Raw genomic sequence first — 17765 nt, forward strand, 5'->3', positions numbered from 1 at the left:
CAGTTGGCATCATTGTCACCGTTCCTCACATTTTCATTAGTCTTGTTGTCGCAAACTACCAGCTCATGCTTGTACAGTACTTTCACAGTTGTTATACTCACAGTGGAATTTATTGTGTGAGATCTAATACAATGTGTGCTTTGATTTTTCAGCTCTTACCAACGACGCTTTGAGGAGCCCTGCCTTGTGGACACAATTTAGGTGCATTGGTCCTCCTTTGTCCCTTCCTTTCCCATTACCCCTTCCCTTCTTCACCCTCAGCCAATCCTACAGCCACCCACAGAACGACTTTCCTGCAGTCCCTCTTATATAACAGGGGAACACATAAGCCTTCTAATCATTTGCCATGCAGGTTGGGACTGAGTGATGCAAGTCTAGTGAGCAAAGACATACAAAAGTAAGTGCAGGAGAAAACAGTTTAAAAAAGGCAATAAACACAGGAAGATGTAGGAGTAGACATAAACTAAAAGAATAATATTTTTGGAAAAAAAAATGTAAAGATTTATATTTTGTACATCAAACTTTTGGCTGAAGCTTAACAAAACCCAAGGCACGACAACAGGCGTTTTGCACGTACAATCCCCCATTTAGTTCTCTTTTATTACTTGACACACACGACACGGTCTCATGATGATGTGCGAGGTGATGCCCACCATATCCGAAGATGGGCGAAGTGGCACCGGTGGAGGCCCCACCTCACCCGCCAGCGCGGGAATCGGAGGCCCAGGAGGAGCAATGGGTGGAGGAGGATTCAGTGGCAGGGAGCCCAGAGGTGGAGGAGATGAAGGAGGCAGCACAGGGAACTTGGAGTCTCTAATGGTCAACATGCTGACAGAAAGGGAAAGGCTGCTGGAGAACCTGAGGGAGACGCAGGAGAGCCTGGGTACAGCTCAGCTCCGCCTCCGTGAGCTTGGCCATGAAAAGGAGTCGCTTCAGAGGCAGCTATCAATTGCTCTGCCACAGGTAAATCTGTACACGTATATATTTACACTGTGCTTGTGTACGTGGGTTACAACGTTTGGGTGTGTTTTCCTGATGCAAGTGTTTTATGGAACATTTCTGCCTGTAAGGTAACTTTTTCTTATTCTCTGCGTTATCAGAGCTGAGTTACATATGAGTCTGCATTTATGAGTGTGTCATCATGAAGCGAGCTCATGAGACAGTAAGCCTTTGCAGTGATGCCTCGTGGAGAGAGAGAGACACTCAGCTCCAGCTAGAACAGGACATTAGACACTTCCCCCACTGCATGCTTAGAGTCTTCACTAATTCTGTTTCTAGTAAATGCTGTAGGTTGAGGCTCGTCTGGCTGTCAAGTCCAAGTTGCATCTGCAAATTTCCCCTTCGTTGTGTAACCAGGTTTTATTATGTTTGTTAATCATATCGTTAGTGGGTGATTAATGAGAATGGAAGATAATATGTGCTTGGGCCTTATCTGAACTTCAATAAAAATGTAATTTATTGGAATTCTCTGAGCTTGCCTGATAAAATTGCTTATTGATATTAACTGGAATTTACAAGTTTTATCCTACCATTATTAAAAAAAACAATCTCTCCTTTCTCCTCATCTAAAGCTGAATGTATTGTAATTATAGTATGTAGAATTTAATGTACACGTGACCCCTCTAGCCACTAATATACAAGGTGTGTCAGGACAAATAATAATAATAATAATAATATTTTTTTAATTCAGTCAGATTCCTTTTTATGCCTTTTTGATAAAGTCCATTTCTGACTTGACTGTTGTAATGGCTTTCTTCCAAACATTTAGGGTTACTGATGTTAAGTTAATCCACTGAGTTACTCACGGTTCAGTTTGGTGTCCAAAAGTAGTCCAGAGTGAGTAGGAAGTCAAAGAGTGTGTGTGGATAACAAAAAGGTGCCGCAGCAACCCAAACTAAAGAAAGTGATTAATGTATGTATACAACACCATATACTGACCACGCAGTTTAACACAATACTTATTTATAGCAGGCAGTTTTACATTTCTCCTTAGTATTAGGCTCTAACACTCGTCTAGAACATCATACAATCTACATATACTCTCCAACTATTTTGATAGCTTATTATAGTTTGCTTATTTTGAACAAAAATACCACACATTTTCCCCTTAAATTTCCATAATAAACCTAGTTTAATATCATATACATCCTCCTGCATGTCCACTATATGGATGTTGGAATGTGTGTCTTTGTTTTCTCAGCATATCAGTTTTTCCATAAATTAATTTACTGGTTATAATAATAAGCAGTTATGGCCTTGAACACCTCGGAAACAAGGTTAAGTATTAATGTAAGAGCCATATTGTTGGATGGAATTCGAATGTACATGTGTTCATGTGAGTGCAGCATGAATTATAAGACAATGTGTAATTTCTCCGCGACATAGGGCCACGTGCACTGTAGACCAGGAATTCAAATTTATTCAAACAAATGGAGGCCGTAGCCTGTAAAGATAGAGTGAGATGAAATAGAAATGAAACGACAAGGGGACAAGGAGAGCCAACTGCGAAGCTGACCCCTATCCAAACAAGAAACAATCCCATAAGGCCAAGAGCCAATAAACACGCTGTGTCACCATCTGTATAGATTTCTCTTTGGCTCTTTCTCTTTCCCCCCTTGTAAACACAAACCAGTTTCATATGCCTACCTTTAAGTGTTTTTGAATCCTAACCCTAAACATCTGCACACTGTCACTCTTAAAAGCAGCTTCTAAGGCCTTAGATGCGTTTTATGGAAATAAAAAAATCTTTTACCGTCGATCCTATGAGTTTTTCTCACTGTGCAGAAATCGTGTAGTACTACCTCTCCTTTTCGGGCTCACTTTCAGCACCATGAAGGAGTTGCGAGCGCATTCCCAGTGGTGCTGTAAATGACATATCGATGCTGTGTTTTGGGGGGTCTCTCCTGTGCATTCCAGAGCCGAGTCATTGTGTAACAGCGTGATGTAATCCATGCATGAACGCGAGTTCACAGAGGAGGATGAGCACGATGAGAGCGGTGGTGGAAAGTGTGTCATTGATTTACATGATTATTATGTAGGTTTACATCATGTTTGTCCTCCTACATTGCTGGTCTCAGGTGTTTCACAGAGTGTGTAACTGTAAGCCTTTGGTTCTGTATATTTTTAGCACTATGTGTGCATTTGCTGTGTGTGTGCATGCTCGTGTCTCGCCTAGATCAAAACTCACTGCAGCTGAACTGCCTGTGCCGAGACCACTTAATCTATTAAAGCCATACGTTTGTGTAGTTTGTTTTCTTGCCTCTGAACGCAGCTTGTGTGTTCCACAGGAGTTTGCTGTGTTGACTAAAGAGCTGAACGTTTGCCGGGAGCAGCTTCTAGAGAGGGAGGAGGAGATCGCTGAGCTGAAGGCAGAAAGAAACAACACACGTGTAAGATGTTTAGCAGCCATTTTGCTTATTAGCACTGTAACAGGCTCTGTGTTATCTTCCTCACCCATTGTGGTTGTGTGGGTGTCACACTGTTTCATTTGCTTCTGTTTGTTTTTCCTTCTCTTGATCTTCTTTTTTTTCCTAATCCACGCTCTCTTTTCTCTTCATGGCCCCTTTTCATTGTCCATATCTGCTTTCATTATGTCTTTTTTTGCTGTGCTGAACGTTTCTCGTCACTCTTTAAACCCTCACTGCTCTGTGCCGCCCCTGAGCCTACTCTCTTTTTTCATGATCCCGGCAGTTACCCTGTAATCTCTGCTCCTGTCTCTAATTCCTGTTCATTTTGTATGAGCTTTTTCCTTCAAATTGCCTTTCTTACCTCTCTCTCTCTCCATCCTTCTCCCAATTAACCCACTCAATCGTTCAGTTGTTGCTGGAACACCTGGAGTGTCTTGTGTCACGCCATGAGCGCAGTTTGAGGATGACGGTGGTGAAGAGACAAGCCCAGTCCCCTGCAGGGGTCTCCAGTGAGGTGGAAGTCCTCAAGGCCCTGAAATCCCTGTTTGAGCACCACAAGGCCCTGGATGAAAAGGTGTGTTTGAAAGGCTGAGAGCAAGAGATTTCACTCGCTCAGACCAAAAATTGAGCCAAAAGATTATTAAACTCAAAGTCATAAGTCACTAGAAACATGCTTGAGGTAAAAAGGGAGGTGAAAGGACAGAATCGGCAGGTGGCAATACAGCCCACTAGCAGCACGAAGATGTCAGAGGGAAAGATGGGAGACTTTCCAGATTAAATAGACCACCAAAGTGTGAGGGTGTGTTTGGTGTATAATGTGAGAACAGAGAGGCAGGATATATACAACTTGGCTGCTCAAAGTAGTATTCAGGCTGCAGGTTTAGCTCACATGTTTCCGTATAAAATCAAATATTATTGCTTTATGACAACGAAAATTTACTTTGACGTTGTTTGCTGTGATGATCATATAAAGGTCCACTTATAATGAACTGCTCTTCTCCCGAGTTAGCACTAGAGCATCATTTAGTGTGATAGACGTGAATAAATCAAGTCCTGTCAGCCTTAGTGATTGTCTCATGAGGATTGCTCACACCCAGTGCTGAGTTGGGTTCAATTAAAATGCAGTGTGGTGTGCAGAAATTCCCAGTGTAGCTTCCGTGGTGAGCTTCATCTCTGATGCGTGTGTTTTGACCTCTCATGAACTCTTATTTGCTTATTCGGTAGTGATAAAAATGTAATCACAATCTTGATATTAATTCCCCGGTGTCAAGTTGACTTACTGCATGCCATTTCGTATTGTTTCACCCCGCAGGTTCGAGAAAGGCTCCGTGTGGCCCTTGAGAGGGTGTCCATGCTAGAAGATCAACTCGCAGCGTCTTCTCAAGAGGTAAAGTCTAACGTGCCAGGATTGTGATTTGACGTTAACGAGCGGCTCAGTGTGAAGGGAACATTTATTTGGATCGTCTGTTTATCTCTCTTTTCAGGTAATCTCTTTAAGAGACCAAATTAAAAGACGTCAGCAAGGGGTGGACGGCGGGAAAGATGTAAGGGAGGGTTTTATGCATGTTGGTTCCAGTTGTTTTTGTGTATGTGTTAGCGTCCAGACAGTCAGTAGAAAGTAGATATTGGGTAACATGGTGTGTCAGTGTGATTTTTAACTCACCTACAGTTTCATTTACGTTTTTCTGCAATAACAACCCATTCTAACTCTTTTTTTTCTTCATCACTCTCATTTCCTGCTTTATTCTCACCATTCCAGCGACTGCCCAATGGTCCTTCCTCTGGACTGGAAGATGGGGAGCTTGACAGACAGAGAGAAGGGGAGATAGAGCGGCAGAGAGCTGAACTCTCCCAGCTGAGGGAGAGGCTGGCCCTCATGTGCCGGCAGGTTGGTGTTTGTGATCCTCTGTGTCGAACTTTGTGAGAATGGCTTTTAGAGTTTGCATTGGGTTTCATGTCTTAAACGGTACGCCCACAAATTCTCTGTCAAAATCCAAAATAAAATATAAAAGCTTCTAGCAAAGTCCTGATTAAATCATTTACTATTGTCCACACGTCCACAACATGCCTGACCCATCCCAAACGGCCTGAAGGAAAGCAGGTGAAACTGTTTGAATTCCCAGCTACATTTCTGTCTCCCCTTTGTTTGTAAGTTTGGTTTATTATATAACCCACCCTGGCTATCGTAATAAATCAGTGCCAGCTCCTCACTAGCAATTCCAGCAACACAGCATATCCCAAGGAGGAGGATAACTAATCACAGTACTTCTCCTGGTCACCCTCTTCCCTCTTGTGGCCGGTTACACTACTGCAGTTGCTTTAAGACACCGTATTCATCCCATATAGTAGGCTATATGACGCCATTTGATTTTAATAGCTGTACGTAGCACAAAATCTTACATAAGAGATCAGAAATGTTTAGAGTAAAATGAGTAATGCTTTGCTCTAACCTTCAAAACATCTTAAAACCGTTTGCGTGTTCTGTGCGTCACCACGTTACACCCCCAGAGTCTCGTGTGGACCCAACTGGCATTTGTAATCAGTCACTGTCTTGTCTGTTTACACTTAGTGCCGTGGCGGTTAATACTGGCTCACGTAGGTTCAATCTGTGTCATCTCTGGTCCCTTTGTGTTGTCACGTTAGGTCGGGGAAATAGAGGAACAGCTTGCCGCCGCCAGGAGGGAGGTGACGAAGTCAGAGGAGGCCAATCAGAAGCTCCAAAGGGAAGTGAAAGAGGTTTGTTGGGCCAGTCTGTCTCTTCATGGCCAAGACCCTGAGATCTCACAGCACCCAGGGTTCCAAGAGTACAACGCAATGGGCATATGTATTAATATTTATTATTCCAAAGGGGGATGAGAGTAAAATTAACCGATATCAAAGAAATGCTGGGCTGAAATGAATGCCATAATAAATATTAATATACTCCTGCAGTCTAACAATAGAGTGCTCTGTGCACGTATTCAAAGAAGCGTAGTAGAAATCTCTTACCTGGCCAGTAGTTTTCTACGTGATAAGCACTCATGTGTTTTGTATATTGCAAGTTTTATATTTATATCATTTTGTTTCATGAAATATTACCAGGCCCTTTGCCAAAGAGAGGACATGGAGGAGAGGATTACAACACTAGAACGAAGGTATTCTTTTTTTTTCTTTTCTTTTCTTTTCTTTTCTTTTCTTTTCTTTTCTTTTTTTAGTCTTCTATTTGTAGCTATCTTGTCTATTTGTCATCTATTTGTAGCTTGAAAGAAGCTCAAGATCAGAAGACCAGAATTTTATGCATAAACTATGATGCACATAGCAGAAGGACCATATGTTTCACCTGTTGGCAGGCAATGCGTTGCAAAAGCATCGTGACGCCTCTTTATAGCATCTAAGCTAGTTTTACATAATGACATTTGCATTATATTCTCACTAATGATTCAGTGAATATTTGGACAGAAACAGTAATTAGGTTGGATGTATTACCCCCTAGATTTGATGTACCGGGTTATATTAACATTTGTTTAGAATTAATACTCCATTAAACTATCTAAGTTCCTGTTTCAGATTAGTGCTGTTTCAGCACCAGCAAACTTAAAACAGTCACAAACATTGATATATGTCACGGTATTTCGATTTAGGACCGCTGCAGCATTCCTCTTTGATGGCGGCTTTGTGTTGCAGGTACCTCAGCGCCCAGAGGGAGGCGACTTCTCTACATGATATCAAAGACAAGCTGGAAAATGAGCTGGCGAGCAAGGAGTCCCTGCACAGACAGGTAAAGTTTGGCTCAAACAAGCCAGTATCCAGCTGTGTTGGTAACAAAAGTCACGAACGTTTCTGTGTCTGATGAATGTTTTCTTGACTGTCTAGAGTGAAGAAAAGAACAGGCAGCTACAGGAGCGTCTGGATGAGGCGAAACAGAAGCTCCAGCAGACCCTGCAGAGGGCAGAGACATTACCTGAGATTGAGGCCCAGCTTGCACAAAGAGTGGCTGCTCTCAACAAGGTGGGCAATCAATATCAACCACTAACTCTTTTGAATAGAATATTCCAGCTTTTATTCGAATCTCATTTCAAATATTTTAATCAGCATCTGCAAATATCTTTCTGTTCTTACACAAAAGGCTGAAGAACGTCATGGAAACTTTGAGGAGCGACTACGGCAAATGGAAGCTCAACTTGAGGAGAAGAACCAAGAGCTGCAGAGGGTGACATTAATCATATTTTCCTGCTGAGACACAGTCTGATGTGAATTCTCAATTCTGAATAAAGTTTAAATTTTATCTCTGCTTTTATTCCTCCTCTCCTTCGTGTCTTCATTCCAGGCCAGGCAGAGGGAGAAGATGAATGACGAACACAACAAACGCCTCTCAGACACTGTGGACAAGCTTCTGTCAGAGTCCAATGAGAGACTTCAGCTGCATCTCAAAGAAAGAATGGCAGCACTAGAAGAGAAGGTAGAAAAAGAAGAGTATTGTGTATAAACCACTGTACCACATGAAAATGCATATGTATACTTTTTGTTTTCTTTGCTTCTAGAATGCTCTTTCTGAGGAACTGGTCAATATGAAGAAAATCCAAGATGATCTTCTTGCTAATAAGGTATTCACTTTTGTATTTTTTGTAGTTACAGATTATCACAATACTTCACTCACGATACGATATTATTGCGCTTTTTTACAGTTTGCAATAAATAATACTTCGATGAGTAACCTTTTTTTATAGTTAAATAACTTATCTCAATTAAGTTATTATGCTGCCAAAAGAGGCTGTGAGCCAACACCAACACCGTCACTAAAATCTGCCATAGAAGAATGAATGAGGTCAACTTGGTAATTACATGTAGTCTGTTACTGATAGTGCAGATAAATCATCAAAGCTAAGTGTTGGGTGATTTTTCATTTGAGACTATTTAATCGAAGCCCTTTTTAATTGTTTCCAGAGTGTTCGGACTTGTTTAATAAAATATTAATATTTGGTGTATTGATACAATATTCCCACGCAAAATTTCACGATATGATGCTGTATTGGTTTTTTCCCCTACACCTATTACAGATGTTTAAACCTTTGGCGTCATGCTAAAAGTGTTTTCTCCTCTTTGTTTTAGGAGCAGCTGATTGCTGAGCTGGAGCGAGTCCAACTGGAGCTGGATCAGCTGAGAGGAAGGCCAGGCTCGTCCTATTCCAGGTTAGCTGACATGAACCCTCACGGCAAAGTATTTATGCACCGTGCCCTACATTTATGAATACTCAAAGTCTCCCAAAGAACACAGCGCTTATGCTGAGTACACCATTTGTTTACACTCGTCTGCTTTGTAAAGTTGTTCACATTGTACCTGGAGGCTGTTGGGCTGTCTGATAAATACACAAACAAATGCTTTATTCATAATTTTATAGCTTTTAGTTTTAAATTCCTTGTTTATTTATGGGGGAATCTTTGTGTGTGACAGTGTTGTGTGTTTGCACACTCACCCACGAAATGTTTTCAAGTGCTGCTGCTTAACATTTGAATTCTGGATCTCATCATAGGGCGGGCAGCGTGAGCTCACTTCCCTCCACCCTTTTTCGAAGATCTCTTCCAGGGAGTGCCTCGGAGCTGCGGTACCCTCAGGGTGGAGGCTCACTCCCAGCTGGCTATGGCAGCTCCTCTAGTGGGGTCGTGGTCAGGCGTCACCGTGGCCGTTGGGGGACTCCTAGAGATGATAGTAACAAGGTGTCGATCTCAGGCTGAGATAATGATGATGTGCATATATGCAAAGTTATATACAGCCATCATAGGCTTAACTTTGTGCTCTGAACGATTTCTTTAAAATGTTCTTTTTTCCAGGGTGGTATGATTGTACAAAGAAACAAGAGCTGGGTGCAAAAGTTTGAATTTATTTGGGAGTGGATGGAATAATGAAGAAGGGGGAATTTAAATGAATTTTACCAACTCTGCCAAGAAGAGCAGTCACATATTCAGTCAGAAATATGCCAAAAGCTTATCGATGGGAACCAAAAGTGTCTGGTCAAGGTGCAATTTGCTAAGAGACATTTAAGCAAATATCAGTAGGGAATGTGTATAGTTTTGTGTAGAAAAAAATCCTAAATCAGTTCAAAGTTGTGCACCCAAATCTTGGCTTTTAAAGACTTTAAAGATGCATGCCGCACAATCATTCCACACCGGAACGTGAACAATTCAAATAAATCATTCAAAGCACCAGATTACCAAGATATATAAGCCTTTGTAAACATTTGACCACAACTGCATATACTGTGATATGGTGCTATTTTCTGAATGACACCATTGTCTCTATCCGTTCTATTGTTTTTCTCATTTTCCAGTATGGAGAGTGGGACAGCAGCACTATGCTGGGTCCTGGGTTTGAGGGCGGCGTGGAGGGAGGCTGCTCTGATGATGAAGAGGATCGGGAGACTATGTTTGGGTCGGAGCTGCTCTCTCCCAGTGGGCAGACGGATGTACAGACTTTGGCCATCATGCTACAGGAGCAACTGGAGGCCATTAACAAAGAGATTAAGTAGGTTTTGTGTGCAACAGTGTGTAGATGAGAGTGTTGTGAGATCCTAGGATTGTTTAGCCTACTGTTAAAATTCTTCTCTCTTCTCCTTTAAGGCTGATTCAGGAAGAAAAAGAAAGCACGGAGCTGAGGGCAGAAGAGATTGAGAGTCGGGTCAGCAGCGTAGCCCTCGATGCCTCAACTCTTCCACCCTCTTCACTGGGTGGACGTGACAGTGTCGGGAGGGGCTACATGACTCCCTCCATCACCTCGTCCACATTGGCGTCACCCTCGCCACCCAGTTCTGGACATTCCACCCCCCGCCTGCCCCATTCACCTGCCAGGGAGAGCGATAAGCAGGTGCTGTCTCACTGCTGTTTTATACCAACAAATGAGTGAAGTTACACTGAATTTCCCCATATAAACCTTTTGAACTTTGTCCACCTTACAGAACAACAAAGACGGTGAAGAATGCAGAGCACTCGCCCTGATTGACTCCACCCCTCCGCCTGTTCCTCGAGCCCTACGGTTGGACCGAATGACACACACTCACCCAGGGGCAGGCCTTGATGATCACCGTGAATTTCGCAGGTACTCAGAATAATATTAACATGCAGTATATTTGGCTGAATTTAGCCCTGAAGTGCACTCAGTTTTCCGTCCCTCTGTTTGTCCAGTCTTTCTGCTGACGGTGCCACCACAGCTAGCCAGGATTCCCTTCACAAAGCCAGCAAAAAGAAAAGCATCAAATCCTCTATTGGTCGTCTCTTTGGCAAAAAGGAAAAGGGACGGATTGGTGCACCTGGACGTGAATCTGCCTCACTGGGTGTGTGAACAGCCTGGACACTAGTCATTCAAAATGCCGTCTCTCATGTCCAAGTCATACATTTATCTGTTTGCAGTGAGAGAATCATCAACAGTGAAACCAATACAGGAAGTAATTATTATTTTTAACCTATGATCTTTACAGCCTCCACACCCTCTGATGACCTGGGTTCAGCTGATCCATTAGGTCTGGCTAAACTTGGAACTGGAACAGTGGAAAAAGATCGCCGCAGCAAAAAGAAGTGAGATCAGTCATCTTTCCACACGCTTCTCATGTTGTAGCGATATCTTTGATCCTAATGTGATATAGCAATACATTTCGTAGTTTAGTATTAATTTAAACAGAAAAATGTACGCCTATGCGGTGCCGCAAGGCTGAAAAGTTTTTAACTTCTCATGTTGATTTTCTATTTATAAAAGAAGACAGTGGTAAGGTGAGATATGAAGAAATTAATCTTCTGTTTTCCACTCTCCTTGCCAGGCACGACTTATTAGAGGAGGCATGTCGTCAGGGTCTGCCTTTCGCCTCATGGGATGGCCCGACTGTTGTTACGTGGCTTGAGGTACGTTTCTGAGCCTCAGGACATAAAACCATCAGACTGATTTGGACCAGTTTATGTAAAGTTTAGTATGTTGTCATTACCGACATATTACATTACCGGAATATATATTGTATACATGATGGTAGATGATAATATTATTTAAAGCCAAAGCTTTAAATAATGAGGTCAGTGAATGCACAGGTAGAAGTCTCTTTGGAGAAGTCTTTTTTTCCACTCTTGGTAAAGCAGCCCTACTCTACTGCTATTAAAACCTCCTGTCTGTGAAGGGCAACCAATCAGAAGGAAGCCAGCTTAAACGGAAGGTAGCTGGGGAGAGAAGCTAAAAATGCTTGTTTCAGAAATAGGATGTCTTTTTTTTTGGTATTTCACTCACAAGGTTTTTGTCACGAAGTCATACTTTATTTGAAGAGTGTTACTGTTACTGTTCGTTGTGCACCGCTTCTGCTTTCTGTTGTCCCAGCTGTGGGTCGGGATGCCAGCGTGGTATGTGGCAGCATGTCGCGCCAACGTGAAGAGCGGCGCCATCATGGCAAACCTGTCAGACACAGAGATCCAGAGGGAGATTGGCATCAGCAACCCTCTACACAGACTCAAACTTCGCCTAGCCATTCAGGAAATGGTCTCCCTCACCAGTCCGTCTGCACCCGCAAGCACTCGCTCTGTAAGCCTGCGTACAAATCCCAGTTAAAAAACACGGCACGGGGGGTAGACACAAACTAATAATTTGTGCGCTGCCGTTACAGTCAACAAGTAACATTTGGATGACGCACGCTGAGATGGAGTCTCTCACTGCTGCCACCAAACCAGTAAGATTATATTTCATGTGAAATACAGAGAAGCTGTTTTTATATTGCATTGATTTATTTGACACATTTGTTGTGTCGTGAGCAAACTGTCCCGTTAATAAGGTTTCTTCTTTTTTTTTGTCTCTTAATTAGGCATGTTTGGCTACACCTTTCCCTTGCTGTTCCCTAAAAATCAGTTTTGATGTAGTGTTTTCCATCTAATTCTCACTCACTAACAAAGCTTTTCCTCCTTTTGCCTTCCCTCTCCTCCTCTGTCCCGACACTGATTCATTACAAACACAAACTCTCACTGGTGACCTTTCCCTCTCTTTGCAAATATCTGCTCCTTTCCTCTGTACGCTCGGCCTGAACCATAAGGAGCAGAAGGAGTTCAGCTGGGATCAGGTGAGCTGCTGAGAATCCACAGGCCATCACATGATTTGCAATTTATTTTTAAATAAAGGCTTACCAGGAAACCAGGAGACACAGCCTTAAAGGGAAGAAGAGCTAAAACGAAGTCTTTAAATATGCATCTGTGTGTCTAACAAGACATGCTTATATAAATCCAGGTTTGAAGGTTGTAGACTGGCACTTATTTTGCCTTTTTTTCAGCTCTCTCTTTAAATAATCAGAAAGTGAAGGAAAACAAAAAGCAGCAGAAATACTTTACTTTCATAGGTCTAGAGTTAACACATAACTAATTATTTGAGACATGAGTTACACTTTAGCGGCGCATTTTTAGAAAGTGAGACCAAATTGTTTTTGCCATTTTAGGCTACAAGTATACTGTTTCCTGTTCCCAGTAATACAGAATTTGTGTCAGAGAGATGTTTAGCATGACCGCTGAGTGGCCAGCAGTGTGTATACACGAGTGTGGTGTATATAGAGCCCACGGGAAGGAGAAACAAATGGAGAAAACCCTGCATGGCGGGGGATTTTGTTTTTATTACACTTTCAGGTTTCCCTTTTACTACTATTTTCTCTGCACTTTATTTATCTGCCCTGTTCCAAAGAATTAAGAAGTCACTAAATATTGTTAATACAAACACATTGTAATTTTTCCTGTTTCATTATTTAGCTCAAGTGAAACACACAAATTTGTTTTATATTCAGAATGTTACCTTTAGGATTTTTTTTTTATTATGCATCTTGTTTACTCTCATGTCTATAAACCTTGTTCTCCAGATCCTGGCCTATGGAGACATGAACCATGAGTGGGTGGGAAATGAATGGCTGCCCAGCCTGGGTCTACCCCAGTACCGTTCTTACTTCATGGAATCGCTGGTTGATGCTCGCATGCTCGATCACCTCACCAAGAAAGAATTGAGGGGCCAGCTGAAGATGGTGGACAGTTTCCACAGGTGAAAGAAAGGACACCCACGTTATTGGATTAATTTTATGTTCTGCATATTTCCACCCACTGCATGTCTTAGGTCTCTGTCCTTACTACTTATAGGGTGAGCCTTCACTATGGCATCATGTGCTTGAAGCGCTTGAACTATGATAGAAAGGAGCTGGAGAGGAGGAGGGATGAGAGCCAACATCAGAACCAAGGTGAGGCCTTTGGATAATGCCCCAAACTTGATTTCAAAGCATTAGTTTACTCACACTGGTGTGTTTTTGTCTTTGTCTTTGAATTTGTGTTTCTCCAGATGTGATGGTGTGGTCCAATGAGCGAGTGATGTGCTGGGTGCAGTCTATCGGTCTAAAAGAATTTGCTGACAACCTGTTAGAAAGTGGGGTCCATGGGGCCCTGCTGGCACTGGATGACACCTTTGACTACACTGACCTGGCCCTCCTTCTTCAGATACCAAATCAGAACACACAGGTAGACTACCTCACGTGCTCTACAACAGCCGGCGATGTCAGATGCTCTTCTGTTATCTTAATCTACAGGTGTAAAATTACCCGAAACATCTTTTCGTCTGTCTCTTTCAGGCAAGACAGCTCCTAGAGAAAGAGTACAATAATCTCATCTCCATGGGAACAGAGAGGAGGCCCGATGAGGTACAACAACAGGAAATATTTTCAGGAAATATTTTTTTTGCCCTTTGTTTAATGTGCTATGAAAGATAAATTTCTTTCAGGGTTAAAAAGAAAGACTAAAACATGGCTTTTCCTTGTAAAGGAAGGCTTTACTGCTAGTGAACTGCTGGCAAGCCACAGTGGTTCAGCTGTGTTTACACGGGTGCTAATTGCTTAGTTACAGCTTGTAGGGCTAAAAACTGTGCAACTGTGGAATATTGTCACAACAAATACTGCTTTGTCAAATACTGTTTTGTTAAACCCCACTAATGCATAATGAATAAGGGCCAGTGAATGCTGTTGTTTTGAATCACTAGCATTATTTCCTTGTCTCCACAGGACGGCACAAAAACATTCACACGGTCACCGTCATGGAGGAAGATGTTTAGGGAGAAAGACCTCCGTGGCGTTACCTCCGATTCCTCAGAAACATTACCTGCCAACTTCCGTGCCTCTGCCATCTCGACCCCGTCTGTCACACTGAGAAAAGTCCAGAGTGAAGGTGAGGACTTGAGCATGATAACAACAATACTGTCAGGATCAGGGATTACACAGCAGTTTTTTCCTGTTTAAAAAACCTCCAAAGGAACAGTTCACCCCAAAATCAAGTTTCTATCTTTTATTTCTCTGGCTTTTGCTGCTATTTATCATTCTGAAGTATTTGGGTGTGAGTTGCTGGGATGTGGAGATATTAACTGCAGAACTATGATGGAACTGGTTGCTCCAAGCACCAAAAAAACCCAAAAAAAAACCTGACTCTACAAACCTTGCTGTGAGCATGTTATCTATGTGCATGCTTCCTTTGTTTGGCAAATAGAGACAGTAAAAAGAAAATAGTTCCTGCATAAATTTGCTAACAACAAGGTTTTTTGTGATTTATACAAAGAGATATTTTGGTGCTCCACATGTACCATCTGGATAGATTATATTTATATTTAAATACAGTGCTGTGCAAAAGCCTTGAGTCAACCCTCATTTCTTTATAATTTCATTTCAAAGAGCCAGACTTGGGGTTTTTTTTTTCTAAAATGGACTTTTGAAGCTTTTCTTTGGACATTGGCTGCTTTGTCACTCATTTTCAGGTGAACTCTTGTACCTGACCCTTTTCAGAGAGGTGATGTTTGTTTGTTTAAGTCAGTTAACATTGGTCTATGAGTCATTCAAGAATAAAAAAAGATGCACCTAATGGATGAAGTCTATACATACCAAACATAACTGAAACATGTGCAAACATATATGGAAATAAAACATAAAAGGCAAGGTCTCTGGGCCAATCCATGCCCGATATGTTCCTTTGTGTGTTTTTCCAGCCAGATATGCTTTTACTTGACTGTGTGTTCGGGGTCATTGTCATACTGAAAAATAAAGCCAATCAAATGGTATCGCATGGTGGATCTGATGATCCTTTTCTTATTTTGAAAAGAGCTCCAACACCATTGGCTGAAATGCCTCCACCATGTTTTAGATGAAATTAACAGAAATATCCAGTATTTCTTTAGAAAACGGTTTCCTGTTCTTTTTCTTCATAACTAATGAAACTGAAGATGTCTGTAGACATTGATATGGTTTGGACCAAAATTTTCAAGTTTGGATTCAGCACTCCAAAAGTGTCACATATCTCATCCTTACTCCCTGTTTCACTTTCTTAAGAATGGCTTCTTCACGGCTCTTAAGGAAGAGAAACAGCAGCTGCACCTGTTTCCCATTTTCTTTGCAAAATATAAAGCGATGAATGGTGATGCAAGACTTTTATATTAAAAACGCATTATGCAGAAATATAAACAAAGTCTTGCAAATGCTCCTACTTCCTACAGTGATAATAACAATTTAGCAGTTTCATTGGTTATGAAGAAAAAGAACAAGAAACTGTTTTTTAAAGAAATACTGGATATCTCTGTTAATTTCATGCAGAGCAGTAGATGAGAAGTTTAACATGATTTGCTTTACAGTAAATATGAAACTATAGCCAGAAGTTGGTTTTTCCTGAGGAACAGTAAGCTTTATTAGCTTAACAGAGCAAAATCGGTGTTTCCCTAGGATGCTGTGTTTCTAAATAGTTTATATTTGGAATACAGAATTTAAAGCTTAGCAGTGCCGTTTTTTTTAATAACATCAGTAATGTTTTGCTTTACTGACTTGTATCTGTTTGTCTTGTATATTTAACAAGGACTAATCACCTTTTTTTCCCCTGTCAGCAAACTCTGGTCCAAGAGCAGAGTCGGGGTCTGTGAGAACATATTCCTGCTAAAAAAAAAAAAGAAAAATAAAGAAATAAATAAGCACACCAGGTGAGAAAAGCACTCTGATTGATCATAGCTAAAAATAGCTTGAGCGGATACCACATCAGTCACGTCTGTACGGTGCCATTGTGACTCTTTAAATGTCTTTTCTTATATTTTCATAGAACCCCGCCCCCAAATCAACCCAAGGAAAAACACATTTTAGAGGAAAAAAAACCTGAGGAACAAAAAACAAAAAAACGAAACAAAAAGGACACTAGAAGATGACCAACAACCTTCGAGCCACATGTCTCGAAAAATCAAAGATACAGAGTGAATGATTTAAAGATGTTAAAAATGGAGTGAATGTCTGTTTTACCATCAGTCTCTCTCTCTCTCTCTTTCTCTCTCTCTCTCTCTCTCTCGCTCTCTCTCTCTCTCCCTCTCTCTCTCTCTTTCGATCCATAGTTGTGGCATGATGCTGTTTGATTCTGTAGAAAGTGGCCTGTAGAAAGTGACCAATGCCTATCGTGAATTCATCTTCTGTTTTTCCTTTTTTGGTTTTTTGAGTGTAAGACGGCAATATTGACACAATGAATTTATAGTTTTTAAACTGGAAAATGCATTCCTGTTCCTATCAAGAGAACAATAGTCCAACACACATCCTTTAAGTTGGTCTGACTGCGATTTAGATTGATTATAGAACATACTCAACAACGCCAAGTAACATCACAATACAGTATGGTGTGGCGAGGGGGGAGGTTTAAGGCCAGAATGTAGGAGTACACAAGGAGGACGATATGTATGTTCTTAAGCCATAACGGAGGTGAGATGCACAAATGTGAATAGGACAGACAATGAGACAATTAGCAAAGTGCTTTATGACAAAATCCTGTTTAAACTGGGGGAAAATGACTTGAGTTACGGAGCATTTGTGTTAATATGCATGCCAAATTCAACCATTTTAGAGTGAACGTCATGATATCGATCATCAAATGATGTGAAAGCAGGACTTTGTAAAATGTGTGTATTTTATTTTTATCATTTTTTATGATAACTGCTATTGTTTGTATGTATGTATGTATGTACAGTATGTATGTGTGCGTATTAAACTGTACGTTCATTTCATACTTAGTTTTAAGACTGACTGTAATTTCATTTTAGGTTGACAAAGGAAATATGTTTTAAATTATGGACATTTAAGATATGCTACTTGTATGTGTACATTTTGGACAACAAATTGTGTTATGATTTCAATTCATATTATTGGAGAGTAGTGATGATAATTGATTATAATATGATAACAATAATGATAATGATTGTAAAAGCTGTAATTAAAAAAAAAAAAACATACCTGTATGAATGTTATTGAAGGAGTTATTTCAGAGTTTCGCCTTCACACAGCCTGCCCACAGAAGATCACATGCGGGTGAGTCAATAGTTATGAAGCTCTTAGTAAGAAAT

The 17765-nt window shown here is 41.1% G+C and overlaps 1 protein-coding gene across 3 annotated transcripts; it reads left to right on the forward strand.

The window, feature by feature from the left end:
• The first annotated feature begins 422 nt into the window (after positions 1-422).
• LOC102302371 (liprin-alpha-3) lies at positions 423-17658 on the forward strand. Of its 3 annotated transcripts, XM_014337871.2 has the most exons (31): positions 423-963; positions 3288-3389; positions 3817-3981; positions 4720-4794; positions 4892-4951; positions 5167-5295; positions 6051-6143; positions 6489-6541; positions 7071-7164; positions 7260-7394; positions 7513-7596; positions 7714-7845; positions 7928-7990; positions 8496-8575; positions 8917-9100; positions 9712-9905; positions 10001-10244; positions 10336-10475; positions 10562-10710; positions 10855-10951; positions 11191-11272; positions 11733-11933; positions 12016-12078; positions 12436-12462; positions 13243-13418; positions 13514-13611; positions 13710-13885; positions 13996-14064; positions 14422-14584; positions 16278-16370; positions 16487-17658. In XM_014337871.2, exons 1-30 carry the CDS (start codon positions 628-630, stop codon positions 16328-16330), a joined length of 3717 nt encoding a protein of 1238 aa, XP_014193357.1. In that variant the 5' UTR covers positions 423-627; the 3' UTR covers positions 16331-16370; positions 16487-17658. The 3 variants fall into 3 exon arrangements, with proteins under 3 accessions (XP_014193357.1, XP_014193358.1, XP_014193359.1); XM_014337872.2 differs by lacking the exon at positions 4892-4951; XM_014337873.2 differs by lacking the exons at positions 13243-13418; positions 13514-13611; positions 13710-13885; ... (2 more) ...; positions 16278-16370; positions 16487-17658 and having other exon boundaries at positions 12211-12460.
• The last annotated feature ends 107 nt before the right edge of the window (positions 17659-17765 follow it).

The sequence above is a fragment of the Haplochromis burtoni genome, unplaced genomic scaffold (assembly GCF_018398535.1).
Source record: "Haplochromis burtoni strain Fernald_Lab_line unplaced genomic scaffold, NCSU_Asbu1 Contig_192, whole genome shotgun sequence".
NCBI classification, from domain to species: domain Eukaryota; kingdom Metazoa; phylum Chordata; class Actinopteri; order Cichliformes; family Cichlidae; genus Haplochromis; species Haplochromis burtoni.

Bases quoted from the DNA above. Each gene is read 5' to 3' on its own strand.
- LOC102302371 (XM_014337871.2), top strand. From the start codon at position 628: ATGATGATGTGCGAGGTGATGCCCACCATATCCGAAGATGGGCGAAGT. The intron at 10,711-10,854 runs GTGTGTGAACAG...TGATCTTTACAG, and splicing joins ACGTGAATCTGCCTCACTGG to CCTCCACACCCTCTGATGAC. The intron at 11,934-12,015 runs GTAAGCCTGCGT...CTGCCGTTACAG, and splicing joins CACCCGCAAGCACTCGCTCT to TCAACAAGTAACATTTGGAT.